This window comes from Stegodyphus dumicola, chromosome 5, assembly GCF_044657685.1.
Source record: "Stegodyphus dumicola isolate Sdum_Otavi_A_Nest chromosome 5, ASM4465768v1".
NCBI lineage: Eukaryota > Metazoa > Arthropoda > Arachnida > Araneae > Eresidae > Stegodyphus > Stegodyphus dumicola.
The window spans coordinates 197,154,384-197,179,757 of record NC_140772.1 but is presented as its reverse complement, the minus strand read 5'-3'; the positions used below and the strand labels follow the sequence as shown (position 1 = coordinate 197,179,757).

The 25,374-nt window shown below is 32.2% G+C and overlaps 1 protein-coding gene across 2 annotated transcripts in view; it reads left to right on the top strand.

Annotated features, from left to right (window-relative positions):
• LOC118194812 (uncharacterized) overlaps positions 1-25,374 on the top strand; it is a 76,635-nt gene that overhangs the window by 31,775 nt on the left and 19,486 nt on the right. The window contains exon 3 of one of the 2 annotated variants that reach the window (XM_035366018.2): positions 20,980-21,079. In XM_035366018.2, the coding sequence (XP_035221909.1) occupies positions 20,980-21,079 (100 nt within the window). The remainder of the gene's footprint in view (positions 1-20,979; positions 21,080-25,374) is intronic. The other variant, XM_035366019.2, reaches the window with a different exon arrangement.

The following is a 25,374-nucleotide window of genomic DNA, read 5'->3' as shown; positions in this document are numbered from 1 at the left end:
AATAGAGTTAGGACATCAAATCAAAATTCCCAATATGGTTCTATTGCCATTTATAAAGCTCATCAAATCCGTCGCAAACCTAAACTACCTAACACGTTGCAATAACAGGCAGTCTTCGACGAAATGCCGTCGCTTTGCCTTAAGCATTACAAAAATTACAAAGACTATTATTTTGCAAATTAAATCTTTTCTGGTACACCGGGACGTGCCCGCGTCCGGTAATTATTTCATTGTAATCAAAATCACATATCATTCTCATATTTTTAGAAACTTCAAATTTCAAATCTTTCCCCCGAAATGTTCCATTTCTCTTTCATGAAATCATTATAGAAATCCTTGATTTTACCAACAAGAAATCTTTTTTATGCCTGAATATCGGACGCATCCCCGGAATTACCCTTAGCAGCCTCTTACGATAGCATGTCGGCCCTCTCATTGCCCATAACACCAATATGGACTTTCATTCAGTTCATTTTCACTTCATGAGTTTTCTCAACTTTTATAAGGAGGTCTTTTATATATGAGATCAAAATATTTTTGTTATCAGCATCAGCTATTGTTTTGAAACCAGATAATGAGTCTGTTATATATATTAATATATGTTTTTACAGTCAGGTGTTCATCGGTACATTTATGAGCAACTATTCGGCTTGAGAAACCCAATTGCAAGGTTCAAGTCTAATTTTGCCATAGTCTATTTCTGTAACAAACAAGTAAATCACCATATCCTGCAATAATGCCATTGTCATAACACAAACTGTTAGTAAATATATCCAGTTCTCCTACGCAAACATTTGGTCTTGATATTCCACTACTTTTCTTAATGCAGGAAAAAAGAAACATGCGTTTTAACTTCATGATATGCAAATGAATGTGGCGGTATTTTAAGAACACAGAATTAAATTTTTATCTAACGACGAGGGATTTAGAATGCCTCATTTTACGAAAAACTGCACTATCCTAATGGATGCTGATGTTATTAAATATCCCACATTTACACCAGCCAACGAATGGAGTGTTATTATTATTACAGCATGAAACTTCGCGTGATAAAAACGATAAAAATAAATGGTTTCAAATTTGCAATAAATGCTTGTTTTGGGATCTCTTCGCTTCTTTTTCCTTTCTTTTTTTACATAGATGCTAAAGCTGATGTTTTACATTAGATTGATGGATATATGCTCAGTTTTCGTGTTGCTGCAGTAACGGTTGGAAATTATTACATTCATTTCGTCAAGAAGATAGCCGTGTGAAAGTAGATACCTAATTTCACTGCACAGAAATAGACTAATATGCCTCAATAAATGAGTGAAGTAGAGAGAGATAAAACTATTTACATATTTTCCCATTAATGTTCGCATATATTTCTGCACCTGCGGTTTATTAAAGATTAGATACTGCTACTATTTTGGATTATTAGAAAATCGTCTTCATGTGCCTCATAATTCTTTAGAGTGCGAAGGCCCTTCTAGGTATTGTTTTAATATTCCACTTTCCGTTCGTTGCCTGAAAGGAAGTCTTACTAACCCACGCGGCGTACGAGCTTATATTTACAATATACATTACATTGGCTTACAAAAAGTAAGCATTGATTTATAGAGTCTACGCGTTCTTTTTATAAGGAGCATAACATGTAGACTCTACGTAGAAGATGAAGTAACGAATAGTCGCTAGTCTTTTAAGAATAAATACTGCAGAAGGAGGTTTTAAATAGCCTTTTTTATTTGAATTAAAATTAACAGATGCACGCACTTAGTGTTTACAATTCACCACTACTTGTGACTAACTGAAATTTAACAGAAAATAAAAATGTAAGAAATCACTAATAAATTTGAATGCCTAACGACTGACTCTTTAGTTTAACTAAACGCTAAACCGCCTGCGCACAGTAAAGCCGAGTCTGGAAATATTATTATAAACTGAAAGGTGTCTAACACCGACTAGAGAAATAATTTCAAACAAACGCATTATAAACTCGGAAATAACTCCGATACTATACTTACGAACTCTTCAAACGCAGCTTAAATACTGCTTCTGAAACACGATTAGATTTTCATAGTACGTCATTTAAAACTTACATTCCGGCAGGAAACTGAAGTCAGAAAGGAAAGGAAAGTAAAATTAAAAATAACTAGTTAGAATAAAATAAGATCTTTACAGATTAACGCACAATTGTAGCAAATGAAGGTAGCAGATGCTTTTGTGCGTGAAAGAAAACATGTATTATGTGTAAAGATGACAATATTGAATTAACTTGACATTTAGCTCATTAACAAATTGGTGTTTACAGCTAAAACCAAACAAAAAATCTTACATCAATAAGGTATGCGATCAGTCCGGATCTTCACACAATATTAACAGCGATTACGGATGCTTTCAATAAGGAAAATGACCATCGCATGTGCTAACAATGACCATTCTTACATTAGGGCAGTTTCCAGCTGTCTGAGGCTGTACACAAACAGCATACCTAAGAACGTCCCAAAGATTTTCCGCCTTATTAAGGTCGAGGAAATACGGCGGCTACTCTAGGAGAAATGCCCTCTACAGGTACTTACTCATTAACAATGGTGGTTTGTTGGAGATGAAAATTATAATTCATAAAGAGGAAATCAGGATCAGTTGCTGTAATGTAGAGTTTCAAAACGGGATGTCGTTCTTCATTACGTTACCCTGCAGTCATCTCAGAATCATTTTTAAAGATGTACGTCTGGGTTCAATATTCCATTGAAATCCCATCCCACGCCATGTTGTTGAATTTATGGCTATCAATATTTTGAATTATTTATGGCTAACAGATATCATTATTTATTTTATGAATTTCATTTAACACTTCCAAATATGAGGTGTTAAATGAAATTATTAGCCTGATTTCGTGTGTTTCATTCTCTCCAGACTTTCATACCCTTATCATCTAATTCCATGACAAATCTGGACTGACAGATTTGAGTAGGACGTTGTGTGTAGATGTGAGTGTGTGGACGTTGTGTGTAGATTTGAGTAAGACGTTGCACCAATTAGAAACAATATGGCTGAGATGTTAACATCACCACTTTAATATTGCTCCTCCAGACTGGGTAGTTAATAGATCACTACGCCTGGTATTCAAGTGTACAGTCTCTTCATGTTAAGCCCTTGGCGTACAGTACTGGCAGATATTGTCTTGCCACTTGGATGTAACAGCTGTAGAGATAGCTCCTAGACTCCGCTTGGATATTACAGTATAAAGATTTTCAGAAGGGCTTGAAAGTCTTGATAGATCGGACAAAGATTTCCGGATAACTATTTCACTTGTTTGCAATTTTTCCTCCGTTCGAAAAATTTTCAAAAGATCAACGTCAAAGAAAAAGCGGTATCTTTCAACTATCGTGCTTCAATGCATCCGACAGCTTGATAGAGTTCCCTAAATGTTATTCGTCATTTAGCCACATAAACACGAATATCATCAAAATTATCCAAAGAAAGTTATGGATATTTCTTATCGGTATTTAGTAAATGAACCTCCTAAAAACCTTCAGAATGCTGGCCTCTTCAGCGAATCCTAATTAGAAGATTTTGGGACAGTCAATCGTGACTGGATGCAATATACGATATTTGCATATCGCCATCATAATCTGCATCCGTAGGGATTTTCAGCCAGTCAAATTCAAATTAAGAAACTGTTACTATGAATTAAGTGCTTAATTTTTGGAAGCCAGTGTATAACATCAATTTGCATTTTATTCCAAGAGGGGAAAGCAGTTAAGGTTTTTTATTTACATAATGGAGCCTGTTTCCCGAACTAACTGGAACAAATTAGGCTGATCCATTTTAATATCCTATGCTTAATTATTAAATAATAAATACTTTATACTCAGAATTATAAAATTGCATGCATAAATTAATTAAATAAAATTATATATGTTAAACAGAAAACTAAAATATCATATCTAAAGTAATATCATAAATTGTTGGTGAGAAGAAAAATTAAATTATTCGAGATAATAAATTCGGATTTCCTTAGTCTAGTTCTATGTTCTTTATTCTGTTATATATGGAGATTCAAAATTCCTTTCGAAAATTTGAAAGTTTATAATACAGTAGCCATAGAAATTTAGCAAATAACTGTATTAAGAAGCTCTTCAAATTTGAATATGTAAGAGAACCCATTATTACAGATTTTCTTGCTACCCCCCCATTTTTCTTTTAGAAGTGAATAATTTCGACTACAATGTGCTTAGACATATTCGGAGCGGAACTGAGCAAAGTAGTACTGTCACCTGTGTGGTGTTCAATGCTCTTGCCAACGATAGGCGCAGTCTTGCAGGATGAATTTCGTGGGCTTATTCTGATGTTACTGTCAGACAAGTGAGATATGTCACGTCAACAACAACAACACAATTTTCAAGCCTTAGCTCGTCAAAAAGAAGAGGTTTAAACGTAATGTAATTAAGATGCGTCAGTAACCAATAAAAGTACCTTTCTAACGAAATTACTGAAATATTTCCTAAAGTAAAATATTGTTTCTAATTTCATAGTTAGGTAGCTCAGTATCTTTTAAGCCATTCAAAGAAACATCATCAAACAGAAGCATCCAAATGTATAAATTTTATGGGTTTCATGATTTCATTCTAGTCCATTAAAGAGTATAAAAAATGTTCAAAGGCAGAATAAAATCAAAATTTTTATAAAGTATTTACATACGAACATATAATTTTTGTAATTTAAAGTTGCATTATGAGTTTCTGCAAACTCCACTGAGCCCAATCTTTCTCTGTCGAGTTCTGTCTATCAATTCCGCGGTTTTACTCGGCTTCGGTTTCAAAGTTTGTGCCAAGTTTATTCTTAGATCGTAGCAACCACTTTAATAAGGTTTCATTCCCTTGACAATGAGAAAAATGGATTTATAATGCAAAACTAATGTATTGTAGCTATACTGAGTGAACAAAAAATGAAAAAAAAAATTAAAAATTAGTTTAAAAAGTTGGAAACGATCGTAGATATTATTTTCGTTACAAACGAGAGCAAAATTATTTGCACGAACTTCCGTATATGAGTTGTTTAGATTCTTATCTGGAAGCAAATACTTTGTATCATGAAAATAAATTAAACTTTTATTTTTGGACTTTTGACTATGGGATACAAGTTTTATGGTGTATGCCGACATATACAAACTTTCTGTAAATCGCTTTTAATAAAGTATTTTTTTTACAGTTTTGCGCGAAATATGATAAGAAACTGATCTTTGACCACATGTATTTTGGAGCAAATGAGAAAGGATATTTATCTTATATTTTGGAAATAAATTTCAGAAATTACAGACAGCTTTTTGATGTAAGTCCTGGTATTCTTTCAAACCCTTTTTGTGTGCAAGAATTTCAAATTTGGGAAATAAAAGACGGATCAGAAGTCGTTGCAGCGTTTTATCTCAGACACTAACAGCTACTTTGTTCGGAGAATCGTCCTAATATATTTCTTCTTGAAAGAAAATACGGAAGGAATCTTATCTTACACGGCAAAAGAAATGCACGAATAAAATGTTAGCCTTTAGACAATTACAATTTGGTCAAAAGAAATCCAGAGCTAAAACCCAGATTATTAGTATTTTTAAATCATTAAATAAGAATTTAGGAATTGCATCTTATTCTTTTTAAAACTCTACCTAAATTCAAGTTAATTTTGTTGGTTAGATCTCTACTTAAAACGTAAAGCAACTGTTCACTCAGTTCAGCTGTGACAATGACAAGTCATGCGAAGGGTGCGAATAATTATTGTTAATTGAACGGGGGTTGGTTTGTTCCCCTTGTAAATTCAACTAATTTCCGATCAATGACGATAATTACTTGGTTTATTAATTTTCATTTTAAAAGTCTATTTTTAATGATTTAAATTCAACTTCCTTTAAAAATATTATTTTCGGGATTAAATTTCAATGTTTCTGCGTTACTTCATCCAGAAACATTCTACTTACTTTCTATTAGGAAATAATATAATAAATATTATTTTAGTAAATAAATTATATATATATAATATTATTTTTGTAAATAAATTATATATATATGTACAGAATAACAGATATTGAAGCACACGTAGATTTAATCAGAAGTAATCTTGGCAGGTTTAAAATTTCATTTTTATTTTAATTAAACATTTTTCAACCCCAAATAGCTTATCGCAATAATCGTGCATGTTTCAAATCATAAAATTCACATTTCTGAATTTTTTCAATAAGAAGAGGGCAGCGCAGCAGCAATCTAGCTGGGCCGAGAAGCTGGACTGAAATGCGATATATTCAGGACGAATTAAGAGTGGGCTAATTTCAATTTCAGCATATTTTGACTGGATAGTAAATAATGCTCAAATGTCTTATTGGCTATTTTAGTTCTATTTACGTAATTAACGTAATTATGTAAAAGTAATATGATATGAATTAATTCAGAAAGGACGCAATTCAGAAAAAGTTATTATAAGGACTTTGGAATTGGAAAGGAAAATAACCAAATTAAAATGAAGAATTAAGGGGCTCCTGCTAATTTAAGTTATTATTATATTTGTACTAGAGAACGTGATTGAACAAAATTGGCCCAAATCTGATAGCTCAGATTATACGATACATTTTTCAGCTAGGCATATGGGTCCGTGAACAACCGTTTCTGCAATTTTACATTCTCTCACTTTCCAGGTCACTGAAAAGGAAGTGAAAGCAAATAATTTTTGTAATTAAGGTGGTTTCATACCCCATAAAAAGGAAAATGTAAATGTTAAAATAAATAAGAACAAGAAATCTGCAGATGATTACAAAAATTATGAATTGGTTGCATTATAAATTAAGTATATTTTAATTTGTATCAATTAGACACATTATGCAGGAAGTAAAATAAAGATTTAAATTTTCGAGGATTACATTTTGCTTTCAAATCATTCACATTATAAATTAATAAGAGATTGATTAAATCTGAAGCTAAATTAAAGATTGTATGCTTTGCTGAAGTCAACACTCTGAAAACCAGCTACGCTCAAGGACGCGTGAATGATAAATTAAAGGCCTTGTATTGCTTGCAATAGCAAATTATGCGAAGACATACAATGATGAATAAATGCAGGCTCTTTTTATTTCGTATTCAGTTAGGTAAAATCTCAGTTGAAGCATTATTACGTCTGCATATTTTATAGTTGAAATCATGTGTAAGTACCAATTTTGCAAAAATCATACTAGCAGTTTCGGGGGTCTTTGCATTTATAACTTGACGCTAATTTCCAACCTGGTGGTAAAAATAATTTACTTGATAAAATTTTAATTTATATTAATATTGCGTTTTTAGTCCAAAACGGCTATTAGTTCCGAAACAAGATCTTGCATATTTTCACTTTTCATTCGAGTCTGTTACTTTTCTGCAAAATGTAAGATATTTATTTATCTTTCACATTTAATATATTTCTTATTAAGTAGCCAATTACACTATTTAAAAGCAATAGATGTAGCTAAGAATGTTATTTAAAAATTTTTTTAAATCTGATTGATTTAAATACAAATGCATTTAACTGATGATATATCTAGTTAAAAACATTAAGTATTTTTATAGAATTACGATGCATATTTTTTCAATTTTCAAATATACAGAAGATACATAACGTTCCCACGTTAGTCTAAATGGATATCCATCTAATGTTCTATAAAATGTTTCGCTATTTCTTCGAGGGCCAATCTATTCATAATGTGTGCTGATAAACCATATTTAACTTTAAAGGCGACCGTTAAAATCTGAACTCTTTCAGATTTAAAAAGAATAGTAATGGTCACATTCTAAAATCGTTCTGAACTTTGAAACATTTTGTAAGTTATTAATTCGACATTTTGAAAGGAAAGTTTACTTTTAAGAACATTGCAAAATATTTTAGGATAGGATAGGATCATCATCAAGCAATAGGATCATCTACGAAAACAAAGCCTGAAGATTGGAATGCAATACCTGAATTAAACTTGTAAATATACTTAAAAATCAAATTTTAAACAAATCAAAATAGTTATCACAGTTCCTTGAACATTAAAGTAACGTTTGAAACTTTAGTGACAGAATAATTATCAGTACAACCTTCACTTACGTATTTTTTTAAAGCATTGAAAATCTATGTTTAATAATAGACTTCTGTGAATTTATGTGTATTTTACAGCAATCATCTCAAAGTAAGCAGTATTTCTCAAAAATTAATTGAAAAGAACTAACTTGCAATCTAAAAATTTCAGATAAATAACCCAAAAAAGAGTTAACTATTAAAAATATATAAATTTAAGAATACTGAATTATAGAAATAGATCAGTCCTTTTCGTATGCAAAAATAATGTTTAATAAGTCTACAAGTTAAATTTTTCTGTCTGTTGAGCAAAATTTACACTTAACTAAAAGGAAATTTCAATCTTAAAAGTTCTCATGTTTATTTCTTCAATTCTTTCCAGATCGTGGAATGATGTGATCAAAAGAATATCAGAGTATTAGAAAAATGTGTAACATTGTTGAAAGAAAATTAAAAGAAAAATTTATATCGAGAGACTAATGTATACGTATATATTAATAAAATTTAAGCGTTAGCTTTAAATTTCATTTCAGAAGCAATCATCTAACAAAAGAATTGCAGTTAGAAATTTTGAAATTAATAAATAAGTAGCTATTTTTATAAAACGCATTGTAAATATTTGCTCAGTGCATTAAAACGCCTTCCGTTCCTTTTACTTCTTGCATGAAAATGTATATGTCGCAAAATTTTGTTCAGAACTATACAGAAGACAAGTTGTTTAATGATTCGCTTTCTTATAATGATGAATAAAGTGCTTTTAAAATAACGATGCTTGGAGTTAAATTTTTGTCTCTCGCATGTGAATTCAAATGCTATTAATTCTTCCCATAATTTGAAATTCTCGTTTCCAAAATCATTATTTACGGCTTGCGAGATCAACATGTAAAATCAAATCTAACATAATACAATCAATTAAGATAAAAAATATTACATTATTATACACAGTAAATCTGTTCCCGTGGGCTAGAGATACCACTTTGCTTTTAATATTATAGCTACTATTTAGTCAGCAGGGTAAAGAACAAAGCGACCAGGGTCAGCTATTTCCTACTCCGCATTAAGTATTAAATTTTAAATCGTTACAACAGCGAATTCTTTCAGCTTTGTTTCATTCCAAGAACTTGTGGGATATATACGCCCCAGCTCCAAACATAGGGTAACTGCATATGCCGTAAGTGTTAGAACTACAATATCAATTAAGAAAAATGAACGCAATTTTAACTCTACATTTTAGCTTTTAATTTATCTTTGGTCTTTGACTTTGCTGTAGGATTTATCTACATTTATATATAGATATGTGATCACAGAACAAGGATGAATTCTGCAGTAAGGATAAATTACATTCTCTGTTTATATAGGGAATGTAATTTATCCTCACTCTTTGATGGCATACTGGTCTCAAACTTCAGTAGATATATTTAATTTCGCTAACTATCATTCAATAGATTTTTGAATGAGTATTAATATTTTATCTGAACTGCTTTTACTTGTTTCAAATAGATTATGTACAAACAATTTTCACCTTTTATTTTTAGTTTTTTAAGACGTCTAGGTAATGAATCCCATTCAGTAGTCAAAAGCATATTAAACAGTGAATTCTCGGTTTATTTGTAGTGATTCATCACGAGATACTCACATCAAAATCATTTGTTAAGCTTACTTGGAAATAAGGAGGAATAATTCGAGTGAATGTGCAGAATAAATTCGAGTGAAATGTGCAGAATGATGCGTGCAGATGAACTGTTCATAATTCGAATGAACTGCGCAGAATGATTCACTGTGCAGAATAAATTCGAGTGAATAAATTCGAATAATAAATTCGAGTGATTCACTGTGCAGAAATGAATAATGTTTAACTTTGGCATCGTTATCTTTTTTAATCCTAAGCCAGCTTTGAAATCATCACCAAATGTATTTGATATTTAAATTTATATTTTCAGATGTGTACAGAGATTTATAGGTTATAGTTTAAAAACTCATAAAATTTTTAATAAATCTGAAAAAATATAAGAAATTTAGTGGATCTAAAACTAAATTTGAAGTTATAAAAGAAGAAAGTAAGGAAGTTTAATTAAAATATGATATTACCAAATATATATCAAATTTAAATAACATTTTCGAGCTAAAGCTTTAAACACTGTCAAAATAACATGTCAGTGCGAATTTCATAAAACACACTTTAACATAATTTAAGATACAGAATCTACGAAAAAAAATTAGCATATCTTTTCAGAAAAAGGAAGATATTTTTCTAAAGGTGGTATGCTGTAAGAATATTATATATAGCATAAATCTAATATACAGGGTGTCCTAAAACGACCGCATAAACTCTTCGCAGCTAGATTCCTCGTTGGGAGTACATAAAAACTGCCCAAAGAAGTGTTCCTGTACGATCCATAGTTTACGTGAAAAATACGAAAAACAAAGTATGACGTCACTGCCGGTGGAAAAAAAAACACTTCTGGACATATCAACAGGGACAGGGAAAAGTGGACGGAGCACCAGAACTTCGTCAGTGACTTTTACAGGTGTTGCTCCGCCGCACTACTGTACCCGGCTGGGCATTTGGTTGGCCCGCATCGGATGCTGGCCTACCAAAACATTTAATAGTAATTTTACATACTAGACTTACGTATTGAATATACAATTACAAAGATACAGTACAGACATATTAACAACAATATTGGCATAGCTTTGCAGACGATAATGTTCAAAACGGCCGCAGAAACATCAGGAACGCTGGTCTCTTAACCTGTGGGCCGGCATACTCGGAGATCGTCTGCTTGGACCATATCTGTTACCTGAACGGCTTTCGAGACAGTGCACTTGGTGTTTCTCAGTGAGGTCTTAACCGAGTTCCTCGATAACATACCATTAGCGGCAATACAGGGATTTCGGTTCCAGCATGATGGGGCTCCGGCGCATTTCTGTGTTCTTGTACGTGGTTGACTGGATATGGAATACCCCGGCCGCTGGATCGGACGTGGGAGTCTGGTTCTATGGCCGCGACGTTCGCCAGATCTTACACCGTTGGATTTTTTCCTATGGGGCCATCTCAAAGAACTGGTGTATCGAGACGTAGTGACAGCACCAATGGACTTAGTTACTCATCTGGCATGCTGCTTGTACTTCGGTGGACCCGCTATGCTGCAACGTGTGATGACAGCCATTCCACGGCGTGCTCAAGCCTGCCTCGACATTCACGGCAGACACTTTGAACATCTGCTTTAAATTGTGCATATACTGCTGTTGATATGTTCAATAAAGTGTTTTTTTCTTGCACAGGCAGTGACGTCATACTTTTGTTTTTCGTATTTTTCTCGTAAATTATGGATCGTACAGGAACGCTTCTTTGGGCAGTTTTTATGTACTCTCAACGAGGAATCTAGCTGTGCAGAGTTTATGCGGTCGTTTTGGGACACCCTGTATAGCTGCGTATACCCCAAGTAGGCTTTTCGAGACGTGAGAAACGAAAGCTGAATTTCATCAATTAGCTAGCTAGAATGAATGCTATAGAGCGGTCCCGTATTTTTTACTTATATTCACATATTACTGAAGAATACATTTTTCAACATAATACTGAAGTACGTTTTTCTGTATAAATGAGCAGTTCTAAAATTGCATGAGCAGTACATTAAGTCCCAAAAGCAGAAGTAATCATCTTCGTTCATTCATCGACAAACAGCGCATGAGACATAAATTTTTTTTGGATTCTGATATATTTGATCATAACAAAATTTAGAAGTAATGATGTAATAACACTGAGACATAGAAACACAGAAATACTGATGGAGTAGATATTTGATAGCAAAGAATGTAGATCCATATTGAAGAGGAAGAATTCTGATAGCTTAGAATTCTAAAATGTTGAATCCGTAATGACTAGGAAATTTGGCAACCGAGTAAGATTAAATCTTCACGTTTATTTCAATTGACAGTTTACTTGGCACTCTAATTGTGCTTATTCAAGAACATTTACATTTTTGAATACTTTTTCAATAGGAAGGAAAGCTGCATGCAAGTGACTGAACAGCAAGAGAGCTAGAAGACAAGTACGCAACTATCCAATATGGAGGCTCATTAAGAGGAAGGTTTGGGTTAAGGTTAGAATGGTTTCAGTTCTCGAAATTCTGAGTTTAATTTCCGAAATAGGCACGTCATTAGCGTTTCGCAAGCGGCATAGATAAATCTAGAAATGGCGCAGTCAGAAAAGTTACTCCTACCTTTAGAATACAGAGAGGGAGGAATTAAGAGGCTATTACTAAATTCAATTGTAAAGGTGATTTACGTATTTTTTATCTTACGCATATATATATTTAAAAAATGAGTTATCAAAACCACTCTGGGCAACATTTCAAGTTTTATATCAATAGTAAAATTATTGCCTGTTAAAACGCGAGTCACTTGAAAAGGAGAAAAGCAGCATCAATTGCTTTAAGGCCAAACAGCAAATTCTCTGTTTATTCTGCTCAAAAATTCTAATATAGAAATAAATCGAAATTTTCTGACAGAAAGTTGCATAAAATTTGAATTATAGCAAGACTTTTAAAGTAGTAATGCAAAACTGCCATAAAAATTACACCTTAAACTAAATTTCCGTTAGCCTTCCAATTATTTACAAGGATGACAGCAAAACTGAGCCCTCTTCGCTGCTGCGATAACATCAAAGTGTCTTCACTTTAGACGAAGGCAAAAAGAAGAGAATACCACATTTACAAGTAAACCTTACAAAGAGGAACATAAATAGTTCTATTCCTAGTTATAAGAGTTATCCGAAAGAGTATAGTAGCGGATGTCATCGACTTTTTTTAGGTCCAGAAATTGATATCATATTGAGCATTAGAGGGGTATAACGGCAACATCAATTCACTTCAATACCATCCTCGATGACAGCAAGAAATGTAAAGGATTTGTGGAAGCCTATAACGTTGAAATGAGAATCTTCAGATGGTGAGGATGAAGTATCTTTACTATCACAGGAAGATGGTGTCTAACAGATGCAGTCTATTACTTCAATGAATAGAAAAATAGGAATAGGGATCTAACGATATTTTTGATTATTTACGTTTGTTATTTATTAGCAGAAGAAAGGTTTGTCGTTTAAACACCCGATATAAATCTTATCAGTTATCCACTTGCAAATATTCTCATCGCGGAGAAAAAGGAAACTCTTGAGTTGTTGACATAAAAAACATAACTCATAACATTGTAAAAAATAAAATGTCAAAGAAAAATAAATGTAGCAAGCTCTTTGCTTGGATGCTAAAAACGATTATTTCACATCGGAATACAGAATCTATGAACTATTTAATTATTGGTTAGTTACCAAAACTGATGCATATAACAGCTAGATATACATATGACAGTGGCACTGATAGATATAACAGTTAGATGTACTGCAAACTGATACATATAACAGTGCCAAAACTGGTACATATAACAGTTAGATGTACTGCAAAATATATCAATCATATACATCAATAATCCCAGCGAATGGGCTGGTTATATGGAAGATTTCGCGGTTTATGTGTAACGCGAAAAATGAGCAAGTTTTCTTTAAGCCTTCGTTTACAAAGGTATACTTTTTAAGACAGATAGCCCTTTTATAATTTTCCATTGCTCAGATAGAAATAATTAATTAATTAAATTAATGTATCATTAAAATCAAAATAAAACTAATTGAAATCAAATTAAAAAAATCTGAAATCTTTCAGATTTACATTACGCCCTAAGGGGCGTTTTTTTAACGTTTTGTGTGTTACCTTTATTAATTAAATAGCATGCATGCTCTTATCACTTAAACCATAAAATTCAATTCAACAGCAATATCGCAAGATAATTTTAAACTGAACATATATTTATAATTTACTATACACAGTCTCGCGCGCTGGAGATAAATTTTTTTTTCAGTACAGTATTGCCATTCCTCGCTTTGAAATCGCGAGTTTGTTAATTAAATATTCTTTAATGTCTGAGAAAATATGAAATAGATAATAAAACAAATTCCATATTTCAAATTTGGGCTTTCAGATGCCCATATTTGCAGTAGGATTACGTCATTCAAAATTGGATGCTTCTAGGTACCGTTGTTTTATCACAATGCGAAAAACATATATACATTTATGCAGATTCTTCATTATTTAATTTCTTCAAATATAATACCGGTCGATAGTATTTGGTGGCAAAGATTTGAAAAGTGATACAGCCTATTAAAGTTTTCAACGCAAAATGCCAAAACGAAATTAATAGTCCTTCTAGGCTAACGTCCTTTGGGCTAAAAAATTTAATTAAATAATTGTAAGCTGCTCGAAAATAATTATTCTGTACAGTCTGTAACAGATGATGTTAATAACATTGATTATTATTTATTATAAAATGAAATAACGTAAAATTGTTTATAAGGATTCTCAATTAGGTATGTTATGAACCATATAACCGCTAAGCTAAATTTAAAAATGCTATGATAATTAATGCACTACAAGGAGAAAAATAATTTATCATGTAGCTTAATAGGTATAATAAATTAAAAAACTCTCTTTACACAATTCATCTGCAATTTTACATCGCCAAATAATAAAACTGCCGACACTTATGATAAATTAAAAAAAAAAAGGTTTATACATTTGATGAGGTGATTAAATTAATGATTTCATTATTTACGCGTCCTACGATATATAAAATTGTAGATGAATTCTGTAAATATTATTTAATCTACTATTCCCACTGAACTATATGATAAATTATTCTCCTTTAAGAGCAATAATTATCATGTCCATTTTAAATATTAGCTTATTCCATATAAAACGTTTTTTAATTGTATTTTAATTTCCGTTTTCTAGTCTCAGTTACATATTATCAATGATAAAATTTTTAGTTATTGAAACATAATAAATCATTAGGAAATTATGAAATAAAGAAAATTTTGTCATTCATAGAATGAAGATTTTATTTTAAACTAAAATGAGGAAATGAATATCGTGAAGCCGTAATTAAGTGCGCCAAGATAGCAAACTTCAACTGCTCAATTAATAGTTGTTTATCATTATTATTTTAAGGAAGGGAGAATATTTTTATATTCTGTAAAAATTTCAAAACTTGCATAAAATGCATCTCTATATGTTGAAATGTTAAAATCATAAACGTCAAATAGTATAAGAAGTTGAACAGTTTTCATCAGTTTTCCAAAAATTCAGACATCAGGTTAAAGTTTTCATGCAAGTTTCCATGAAAAGATTTTTTTCGCTGTATTCGACGGTGCAAATAGAAATATTCGACGGTGCAAAAAGTTTTATTTTGTTTATTAAACGATGATACGAGCGAAAACTTGTTTAAATATTAAATAAAAAAATCTAAATCGAATATTAAAAAATTCGCTGTACCACCTTTCATTCTCATCGGCTAACAGTATGTGAACGAAATTTCAACTGGATGACTTATCAGCAAGCGGACTGTAAATGGATGACAAAATTCCACGCGCAATGAAACACCATGAGTGAACTAAATGAAAGCTTATAAAAATATCGTAAAAGTTATTAATAACTACAGCACGTATATTGCTTTAAAATAGAGCTGTTAGTTAAGCAATGCGAAGCATTAATTTGAAAGATAAGTTAAAAATATTATACCATTTCAATCTGCAACACTTATAAGGTATTTCTCCCGCCTTCTTAGCATGTTTTCGTAGTGTAGTGGTCAGCACCTTGGGCGCGTATTCCAGAGGTCCGTGGTTCGATTCGCGGCGTAGGCGTTGCTCATTTTTCATGTCTCCTGCTTCAAAAATATACTTAATGTCTCTACACACTTACCGGATTGTTCGGATGATAAATGCCTTGTTAGAGCAGGGTAGCACAACTAAATTTGACATGAAAAGACTAAGTTGATAGAAGTGTACTCCAAATGTCCAGATTTCCAGATTCATTTTTACACGAAACGTTACTCGGAAATTACCTACAATTTGGCACGATTTAACATCGGAAGCTTTCTAAGTTAATCATCGACTGAGTAAGCAGAGATTTAACATGAAACAACACTAAATCTCATTAATAATGGAATCAATCCCGCTATGTTATTTACGATATGATCCTTGATTTTATGAAATACATATTATCTAACAGTGGCGATCGATTGAATGATCTTTCGTGATCAAAGTGTAGCTCATAACATCTTCAGAAGATTCTTTCGCGAGCCGATGCTGCACCGGAAGTCTAACAGTTTACTTTTCTGTAGCACAACACTTTAAATTACCAGTTGAGAAAATTAAAGATATATTTACGAGCGATAAACATTTTGCATATTGAAAAGGTATTCGCAAATTACAAATGCATCAACGATTGGCCCTAATGCTTGATCCTCATCTTTACTCATGACTTTCATCTCATTATGTAGAGCATTAAACTTGTTGTTTTTTCCTATCAGGAATTAGAAGTTAACGCAATCTAATAAAGGAGTGAACTTAAGAAACTTCTAATCTCTTTCATTAATCCCAGTGATCAAACTCCTCCCTTAATCCCACTCGATGCTCTTTTAAGATACTAAAGACGGACCAAACTTGTTTGAATCTGCACCATTAATTCACTTCGAGTTTATTCCATGGACAAGAGGAAACCTCTGTTATTCTCACTGAATTGTATTCCGGCTTTTGTTCATTAGAGGAATTACAAATACGATAAAGCTTCTGCATCGCAAAATGTGGTGTTTAATTCAGCAGAAGGAACGTACAATTGGTTTGAACAGGCCTACTGACGTAAGAATTTAAGTTGCTTCATCGCCCTTATAATAGCTTTACAAACACACCTATTCATTAAAAGTATTCCGAAAGAGCTTCAATGTTTCGGGCATGTTATTCGCGGAGTCAAAAGTTGATAGATTTATTAAATAAGCTTACATATCAGCAAAATAAATGCTTCAAATAGGCACCATATAATGTACCAGTCTGTCGAATAATTGTGTTGCTTTTCACCTGTAGACCAAATATGCATATTTATTCAAATGAAGCAATATCATTTTATGATTTATTGTTTTTTTAGGTCACATATACTTGTACGGTAATGCTTCCAAGACTTGCTACAGTTACAGAGAAATTAAGCAGTATCAATATAGGGATAGTAATGTGACATATATATAAACAAAGCAAAGTTAATTTGATAAGCTGCCAAAGTCAACCGGTAACTAGTTTTGTTAACAGCCGGTACCACAACTTTGGTAGTCAGTCGCATAACCAGGCCCGACCCCCAACTTAGAACCTCCATATTAGGCAGAAGGTGGGTCTGTCAGGCAAATTTCGCCTTCAATGAGAGCGTAAGAAATTCTCTTCGCTGCTGCTCATCCCACACTTACAGGCCACAGACTCTAAATGAATTCTGTTTGACCCATGGCTGATCGGTATCATCATTTCTGGCGACCAGAGACCAAGGCTGCAGCTCTAGAGGCCTGAAAATTTGACTGGTCTTCAGAATGCTACCCGTTAATATTACGCGGAATGGGAAATAATAATAATATAAGAGATAATAATAATTAAAAAGGTCGGGTAGTTGATAAATGGCATAATAGCCTAACGCATTATGACAGCCACAAAAAACTTCGGGACTCAAGAAATATATCTATTTTTTAATGTTAAAAGTATTAAGATGCAGCTATACTGTTTTGTAATATGTAAATTTCTAGCACTGTACACAAGACATACTTTATAATGAGAAAGATCAATTATGCCCCAAGATTAGCAGTAGCCTCTTATTTGACAGCTTGTTAGGTTGAGAGACATTAGGATTTTTTGGAAGCAGGAGACTTGAAAAATGAGTATTGCCCTCGCTGGGAATCGAACCACGGACTTCTTGAATATACGCCGAGCGTGCAGATCACTATACCACGAAGGCACGCTAAGAAGGCGTAAGGAATACCTCATAAGGTAAATACAAAGCAATGACATTCTGTCGTAAGAATGATCACAAGTACAAAGAAGAGCAATTTGTAAAATCATATTAGCTAAAATTATCATAGTATTATAGCGTTACTGTGATATAACGTAACGTAACATACCGAAATTATTATGATAAGAACAGGAAAGCCTCGAATGTAGATGTTTCTGAAGTTAAAATAATGTCTTTTAGATAAGCAAAACCTTAGGAGTTGCAACCATTTAAATTCGTTTTACTACATAAATGATTACATGTTGTTTCTAAACCTAGAATCGAATCGTTTGGAAAAAGCATAAAATATGGCTTTTTAACGTCTAAATATTTACCAAACACAAACTGAAAGCCAATCCAGTTCATTTATGCAAATCCCAGAGCTTAATATAACATTTATTCGCCGACATAAAGAATCATAGAGCTGAAATAAATCCTTTAGCTCTGAATCTATTCTGCGATTGATTCTAAGGAAAAAAAAATTGGAACAAGATAACGCAGATTTATTCAGGGAATTAAGGAATACAACATGTATAATAATGAATGTTCGACAAGAAATCCAGCCCGCACTTTATGCAAATTTTTCAGCACTGGCAATTAGCCTAGGAAACAGATTACTTTCAATTTAATTATATCACTTAAGCCGAGCGTACCAATAATGCAATTTCCCAAGGAGAAATGACTTCCTTTATGAGAGATTAAAGCAGAATTGTACAACTTGTTGGACATTTTTTATTACCTTTTAATAACTTATAAACGTACAATGCAAAAGACGCTGTTGAAATTCATCATCTGAAAGCTCTGTTCAATACCTTTTGATTTCCATATTTCGTCTGCAGAACATATTTACTTTGAAAAAGCTCTTACAAATTTTGTGATTCTAATTCTCTTTGAGATAAAATGGGAATACCACAGCTGAGGTAAACATTAAACACATCGTACATTTAAGTAGTTATATTTTTAAATAAAATATTCTTGTAACGAATAGAAAAATGTAAGAGATGTATAAAAAAGTCGAATATGTGTTCCAAATGTTTGTATAGGGAAAAATTAAATCGTTCTTGAATTACTGCGAGAATAAAGAAAATTAATTAGTAATACAAGATATTTGTCTCATCAAATCTCGAATTAAACATTTGAGATCGTTTGGGGATTATTTAATTCAAATTCCGGTTTATAAAAATTCTTTTTATTGAGTGAATGTATGTGAAATTATTAACTGTAACTGTAAAGTATAATTTATTTCCTAGGGAATGGAAGTTTAGATTTGTATGCAGGTATTTATATTGCGCATTCTCGCAGCTCTTGGGTGTAGAATTCTACCTTTTGTACATTCCTGAACCTCCTTATAATTTCGATAATTAAAAATTTTAAGAGTTCAGTAAATGATGATATACAGGGAAGCTTCTCAAAGATTATTACCCACTATTCGAGATAATAGTAGTCACCTGTGAATGCTGATGATCACTTCCAGATGAGGCTGTTTTATGCAAGTGATACTCTTAAAAAGATTCTTTTATATTAAATCCTCATAAGAACAAGGAAACTAGGCATCAAAGGAACGTTCTCTCGAAAACAGCTGATTATCTTAATTTAGTAGTGATCGCCAGCGGAAAAATTTCTTGTAAAACAGAAATAGAAATGAGGATAGATAGAAATAAGGATACAAATTGTGTAGATTTATCATGCATATATTATTAACAGCAGAAGACTGTGCGAAGATTAGCTATTCCAAGTTTAACAGGCAGCGAAAGATTGAATCAAACTTACAACAACGAATTATATCACATTAAGTCAATTCAAATAACGATCATTGTATTAGCGGGCAGTGCTTACTCTTCTTCATATTAATTAATCCACATCTGATTCAGAAGATAGACTAATTTGTGACGCCCTGATCGATATAATGATTAGCGATGCTGCCTGCCGTATCGTTAGGCTTGGCTTCAAAGCTCGGATAAGGCGTGGATGTTTGTAAGTGTATAGTGTCTGTGTGTCATAGGGAAAATTGAAATACATGACGACCCGAGTCCTCTCGAGCTGTTTGGTGATAGGGGAAGAACGATAGAAGATCCATGGGTAACTTCCTTGGGTAACCGTCCCCTGGGAAACTCTCCTTCGAAATCCAGATGGGGATGTCGTACTGCAAGATGTTTAAGCTCCCATACCATGTATAAAGTGGATCACAGGAGACTAATACGCTGTGAAAAACAGCACAGGATAGAGGGAGGATTCCATGAACATTAAAAATGATTGTCTTCAAAGTTACGATCTAAGTATAATCAAGTCTATCGAAGTGTAATCTTGAAAGTTATAAGTTATAATCATTATAATCTCGCTAGACAAGTCCTCAGCGTAAAATGATAGTTGAAAATGGTTGCCATTTTTGTAGAAGTGACATTGTTTTACTGAAAAACCTTTTTTTTTTATTGTTTAAGTTTCTCATTTAAAACAAATTTCGTTTTTGTGTTCGATCTGTTTTCGCTTAAAAAAATAAGAGAATTGTCCTCATTCGGCATCACGAACAGTCTTGGAATAGTGTATATTAAATATTGCATATTTATTTACGACACAATATAAAGAGGGTATATCATCTAGCGCTTTGGCATACATTTGAAAACTGTTATTCTGTTAAAAGAAAAGTACCTAATCCTCTTTATGTATCCGTTAAATGCTAACGTTCTGTTTACGTTTTGATGGTTTTCGGTTTATAATACTATATATTCCTAAATGAAATTCAGAAAGAAATTCCAGATGTCTTAAAACAAAAAATATTATTGCGGTAAATTTTAATTTAATTTAAGAACAATGATTTAATTTAACCTTTTGGCAAGTAGGGATGTTATAATTTAAGAAACAAAATGAAATTTAATAAAGTGTTAAAATTCTTTTTATTACGCTAGCCTACAGTTTGATATTTTTGGATTAGAAGTTAATTTTTAAACTGTTACTTAAGTCACAGAAAAATAAGCCTTGTTAATTATTCTTTTTTAAACATTTTATGTTTTTCTTTGCGTTTCAGCAGCAATGGGAGTAGACTTACCCGACTACATCTTGCACTACAGAGGAAAATCTCCAGATCTTGGATCTTTCCGAGAAAGAATGCAACTTAGTGGTCGAAGGTAAGTTCTTTGCAAAAAATTCCATGTCTCCCTCAACACCTTTCCTATTTACCCTCATTCAAGTAAAGAAATCCATGCGCGTTACATTTTGCGTAACACTACAGTGAATTTTCAATTATATGAGCTAATTTATGACTGACTGTGTCAAAAAAAAATCCGAAAGGTTTCAGATTTTAAATTACGTCCAAAGAGGCATTTTTTTAACGTTTTGTGTGTTACCTTTATTTATTAAATATCATGTTCTTTGCACTTAAATCATAAATTCAGTTCAATAGCAATGTCGCAAAATAATTTTAAAATGAGCCTATCTTTAGAATTTCCGATACACAGTTCCGCACGCTGGAGATAAAAAGTTTTTTTCCTCCCGTAGAGTGTTGCCATTGCTGGCTTTGAAATCCTTGAGTTTGTTAATCGAAATTTCGTTAAAGTTTTACAAAATGTGCAATCGACAATAAACAAATTCCAAATTTCAAATTTGGTCTTTACATGCCCATATTCGTAGGAGGATTACATCATTTAAAATTCGATGGTTCTATGTACCGTTGTTTTATCACAATGCGAGAAATATGCATACATTTATACAGATTTTTCATTATTTAATTTCTTCAAATATAATGCAGGACTCTAACATTTGATGGCAACAAGTTGAAAAGTGAAACGGACATTTATAGTGATTCAACGCAAAATCGCAAAACGAAAACAATAGTCCTTCAGGGACAAAGCCCCTTTGGACTAAAAAAAATCCATTATGTGAAAAAACCCTTACATATTGTTAAAAAGCTTTAATTCTTCCTTTAAATTTAATACGTTTAAAATGCGATTTAATAGAAAAAATGACAAAATTACTTTAGGTTCTAATTTTTAATTATTTTCTGTAAAAGTTTCATTTCTTTATTTTGGAAAACATATTTATATTCGTTTCGACGACTGTGTGAATCTCTCTTAAGAGCTTTGAAAACAAAACTCTTTTCTTTTCACGGCAACAAGTTTCCGAATATTCACTGGTGAGGAAGCAACTTTCTGACAATGCTTTTCTTAAACACAAAGAGATTGTCATAAATTTCAACAGTTATTTCGTTCTTCTAATTTTATCCTTTTCTATTTGACCACATAACTCCTCAAATCTTCATAAAGTTGCTTCAAACAATGGTTATATTGGTAGCCCGAAATTGATATTAGTTCCGAATGGGATATTAGTCTGGAAATGGTATTTTGCCATCAATCAATGTAAACAGCGTATCACTTTTCAAACTGTTGCCACCAAATGTTATCGATCTGTATTATATATAAAGAAATTAAATAATGAAGAATCTGCATGAGCGTAAGTGCGATAAAGCTAAGAAAAAAAATGGAAATATACGAAGGACTGTAACAGCAGACTTGTAGACTGCGAGCTCAACGAAAGCGTATAGAACCTCAACAAACCCTTTTGGGTCACCATTAAAATCTGAATAATTTCGAAACATTTTGGATAAATATTTATTTCTTGCGCAGTGCCCTTAATGTCACTTCTTAACACCACAATTATAAAATGTATTGCGTCATAGGCTCCAATTTCCGTTATAGATGTTCTTCGTTTTCAAGCATTGTTTAACAACTAGATCATAATTAATTCAACTAAATATTGAAGTCATAATTAATTATGCACTATGTCTTTAATTAGTGGAACAAATGCATTAAATGTGGTCTGGACGTTGTCACAAGATTTACAATATGATATTGAACTGTAAAACCTGGCTTCAGGGAATTTAAAATAAAGTTAAGTTAAATTAAGTTACTAATTGATTAAGGCGAAGCAACTGGAGAGATATCTGCCTGTGAAGAGCGATGCTTTTGTAGAAGACTTCTTAGAGGAAACTGGCTCCTCTCCACGTTACACTTGGGCAAAACACGAAAACAAAACTATTCAGCAATTCCGTTCGCCGAGATTCGAAACCATTGCGAACTATCAGTGTTCAGCGAATTAACCGACTTTAAAAGAATATGAAGTTCTAAGGAAGATTGGAATGAATGAAGTAATAGAAGCAACTCTGGCTTCACCGACTAAAAAGAGATTAGCCCAGAAAGTGAATTAGATAACACATTTAAAAATAAATTCACAAATGTCTCGTCAAATTGTGAGCCTGAAAAAAATCATTTTCAGTTAAGTTATAGGATTTATAAGGCAAAATGATAAAATTCGAACGCAGTATAAGATTAAAAAATATATGTATTAAGTAAATTTTAATTATTTTATTAATGGAAAGTGTTTTTATAATTTCCAATTATTTTATTAATTATTAAAATTTTTATTAATGTGAAAGAACAGCTCAAAGGAAAAAAATGACTCACAGGAACTCGGATCGATTTCTTGTATCCCATGGAGGAAGCCATGAAAACTCTCCTGCAATTAGTCCTTTCACTATGAAATGAGGCCCACATCGAACTACACGTGTTTAGTTGTTTTACAGCTCGGCAGCCAAGGGCCTTGTCTTTCTGAAATTTGTAATTCAATTGAGCCCGCTAATTGCAAGTAGCTTAAAGCATATTACTATTTTATCATTTTTTTACTTAACGCATCTGTCTTATGCGTTCAATGCATAAGACAGATGATATGTATTAACCCAGATGAGATGTAGTGATATGTCAGAATATTTATGACCACATGAAGTTAGTGTAATTTATGTCACCCTAAAATAAATGAGAAGTAAATTAGCTTTCTGTATAGGGGAATTATTTAAAAAATTTATTATATTATGACACAATTTATCAAAACTTAAATTTTCATCAACTCAACTTTTCAGTTTATCTCTCCATATTGACACCTAACATATGAATATTTCGCGGTTTGATGTCTTCGGGCCTAAGTGGATCAACTAGGGCCTTTTCAAATTTTCAGAATTGAGTTTTAAAAATTTCAGAAACCGCCAAATAGCACTATATCTCTAATCGCGTTATTTTTATGGTTTTTATCTGCCTGTCTACAAAATGTGATCGGCTGCATACTGTTTTCAGAAGAATTGAAGGTTCAAAGCTGGAAGCCCTCTCTTGCAAAATAAGAAAAATAACTCTTAAGTCTGTTGTTTCAACAAATAATGAGCAAAATAATGAATGGCAGACTTTAAAAAAATATTAAAATGATACTACTTTAAAAGTAAGAGCACAGCTATAAGTGACAAGAACAACACGTTTGACTTATCGGTAATAACTAAGTAAATTTGGCTCATGTAAATTTCTGCAGAAAATAGTTTGGTGCGTATTGTCTTATAACGGTAAAAATTTATTTTTCAATTTTTTATTTTTAATGCATTAAAACTAAATATGAATATTTTATTGCCATAAAGCAAAATGTTTAGTCATTTTCTGTTCAATGAAAAATAAAGAGTTGTTTTTAAAATAAAATAATAATATTAATATTACATAACTTTTTATTACATTTTTCTCACTTAGAATTCGTAAAAGTTTCTTTTTTTGTTTTAATGAAATAATTCAAAAATATTGCTGTTTTCATATACCACGAAAAAATGTAAAAACTGGTGAATAAACGACAATATGCTTCATTTCAAAGAGGAAAAAAAAAAGTAAGCCGGGATTATTGTTGTTTTGTATATTTAGAATACTCATAGTTGGGATTAATGGCAGTAATAATACGATGATTTATATAATCAAGTAATTGCTATTTGTTTAATCAATGGATTGTACAGGCTTTTCAGTTTTGTTACATTAAATTTACAAATTATATTCAGAATACATTATTGGGAAAAAAAGTGTTCACAATTCTTCGTTCTTAAACGAAATGTTAAGCTATTTAAAACTCAGCGAGAACCTTGTTCAATATTCGAATCCCTTTGAATGCATCTCTTGGGGTATGCAAAATGGACAGATGGTAATATATTTACGGTACTACTGTTATAAATTTACATTAAAACCTAATTATGGCTCTCCTGATATGCCTTACACATTTTTTTTTGCCCTTTCTGACTTTTTAAAATCTCTGGCGGGATATCATCAGGGACATCAAGACCGCCTAAAATCTTTATAAGAAACGGAACAACTGCATGCTTCCCTTTTGTAGTAATTAATTTTAATAAAACCCCTAAATTAACATATGCAAGATGCCGTCAGAGTAATTCAGATGAAGTAACTTCAAACAGGAATTATGTTTTTTTGGTAAACAAGAGGGATGTCTCCGAGAACGTTAGTTTTTATTTAATAATTACCTATGCCTCGTTTTTTTTCGGAACCTTGATTAAGATGTAATCAACAAAAACTGTTGACAACACAGTATGTAAAGAAGGTTCGGATCGTTCTTTGAG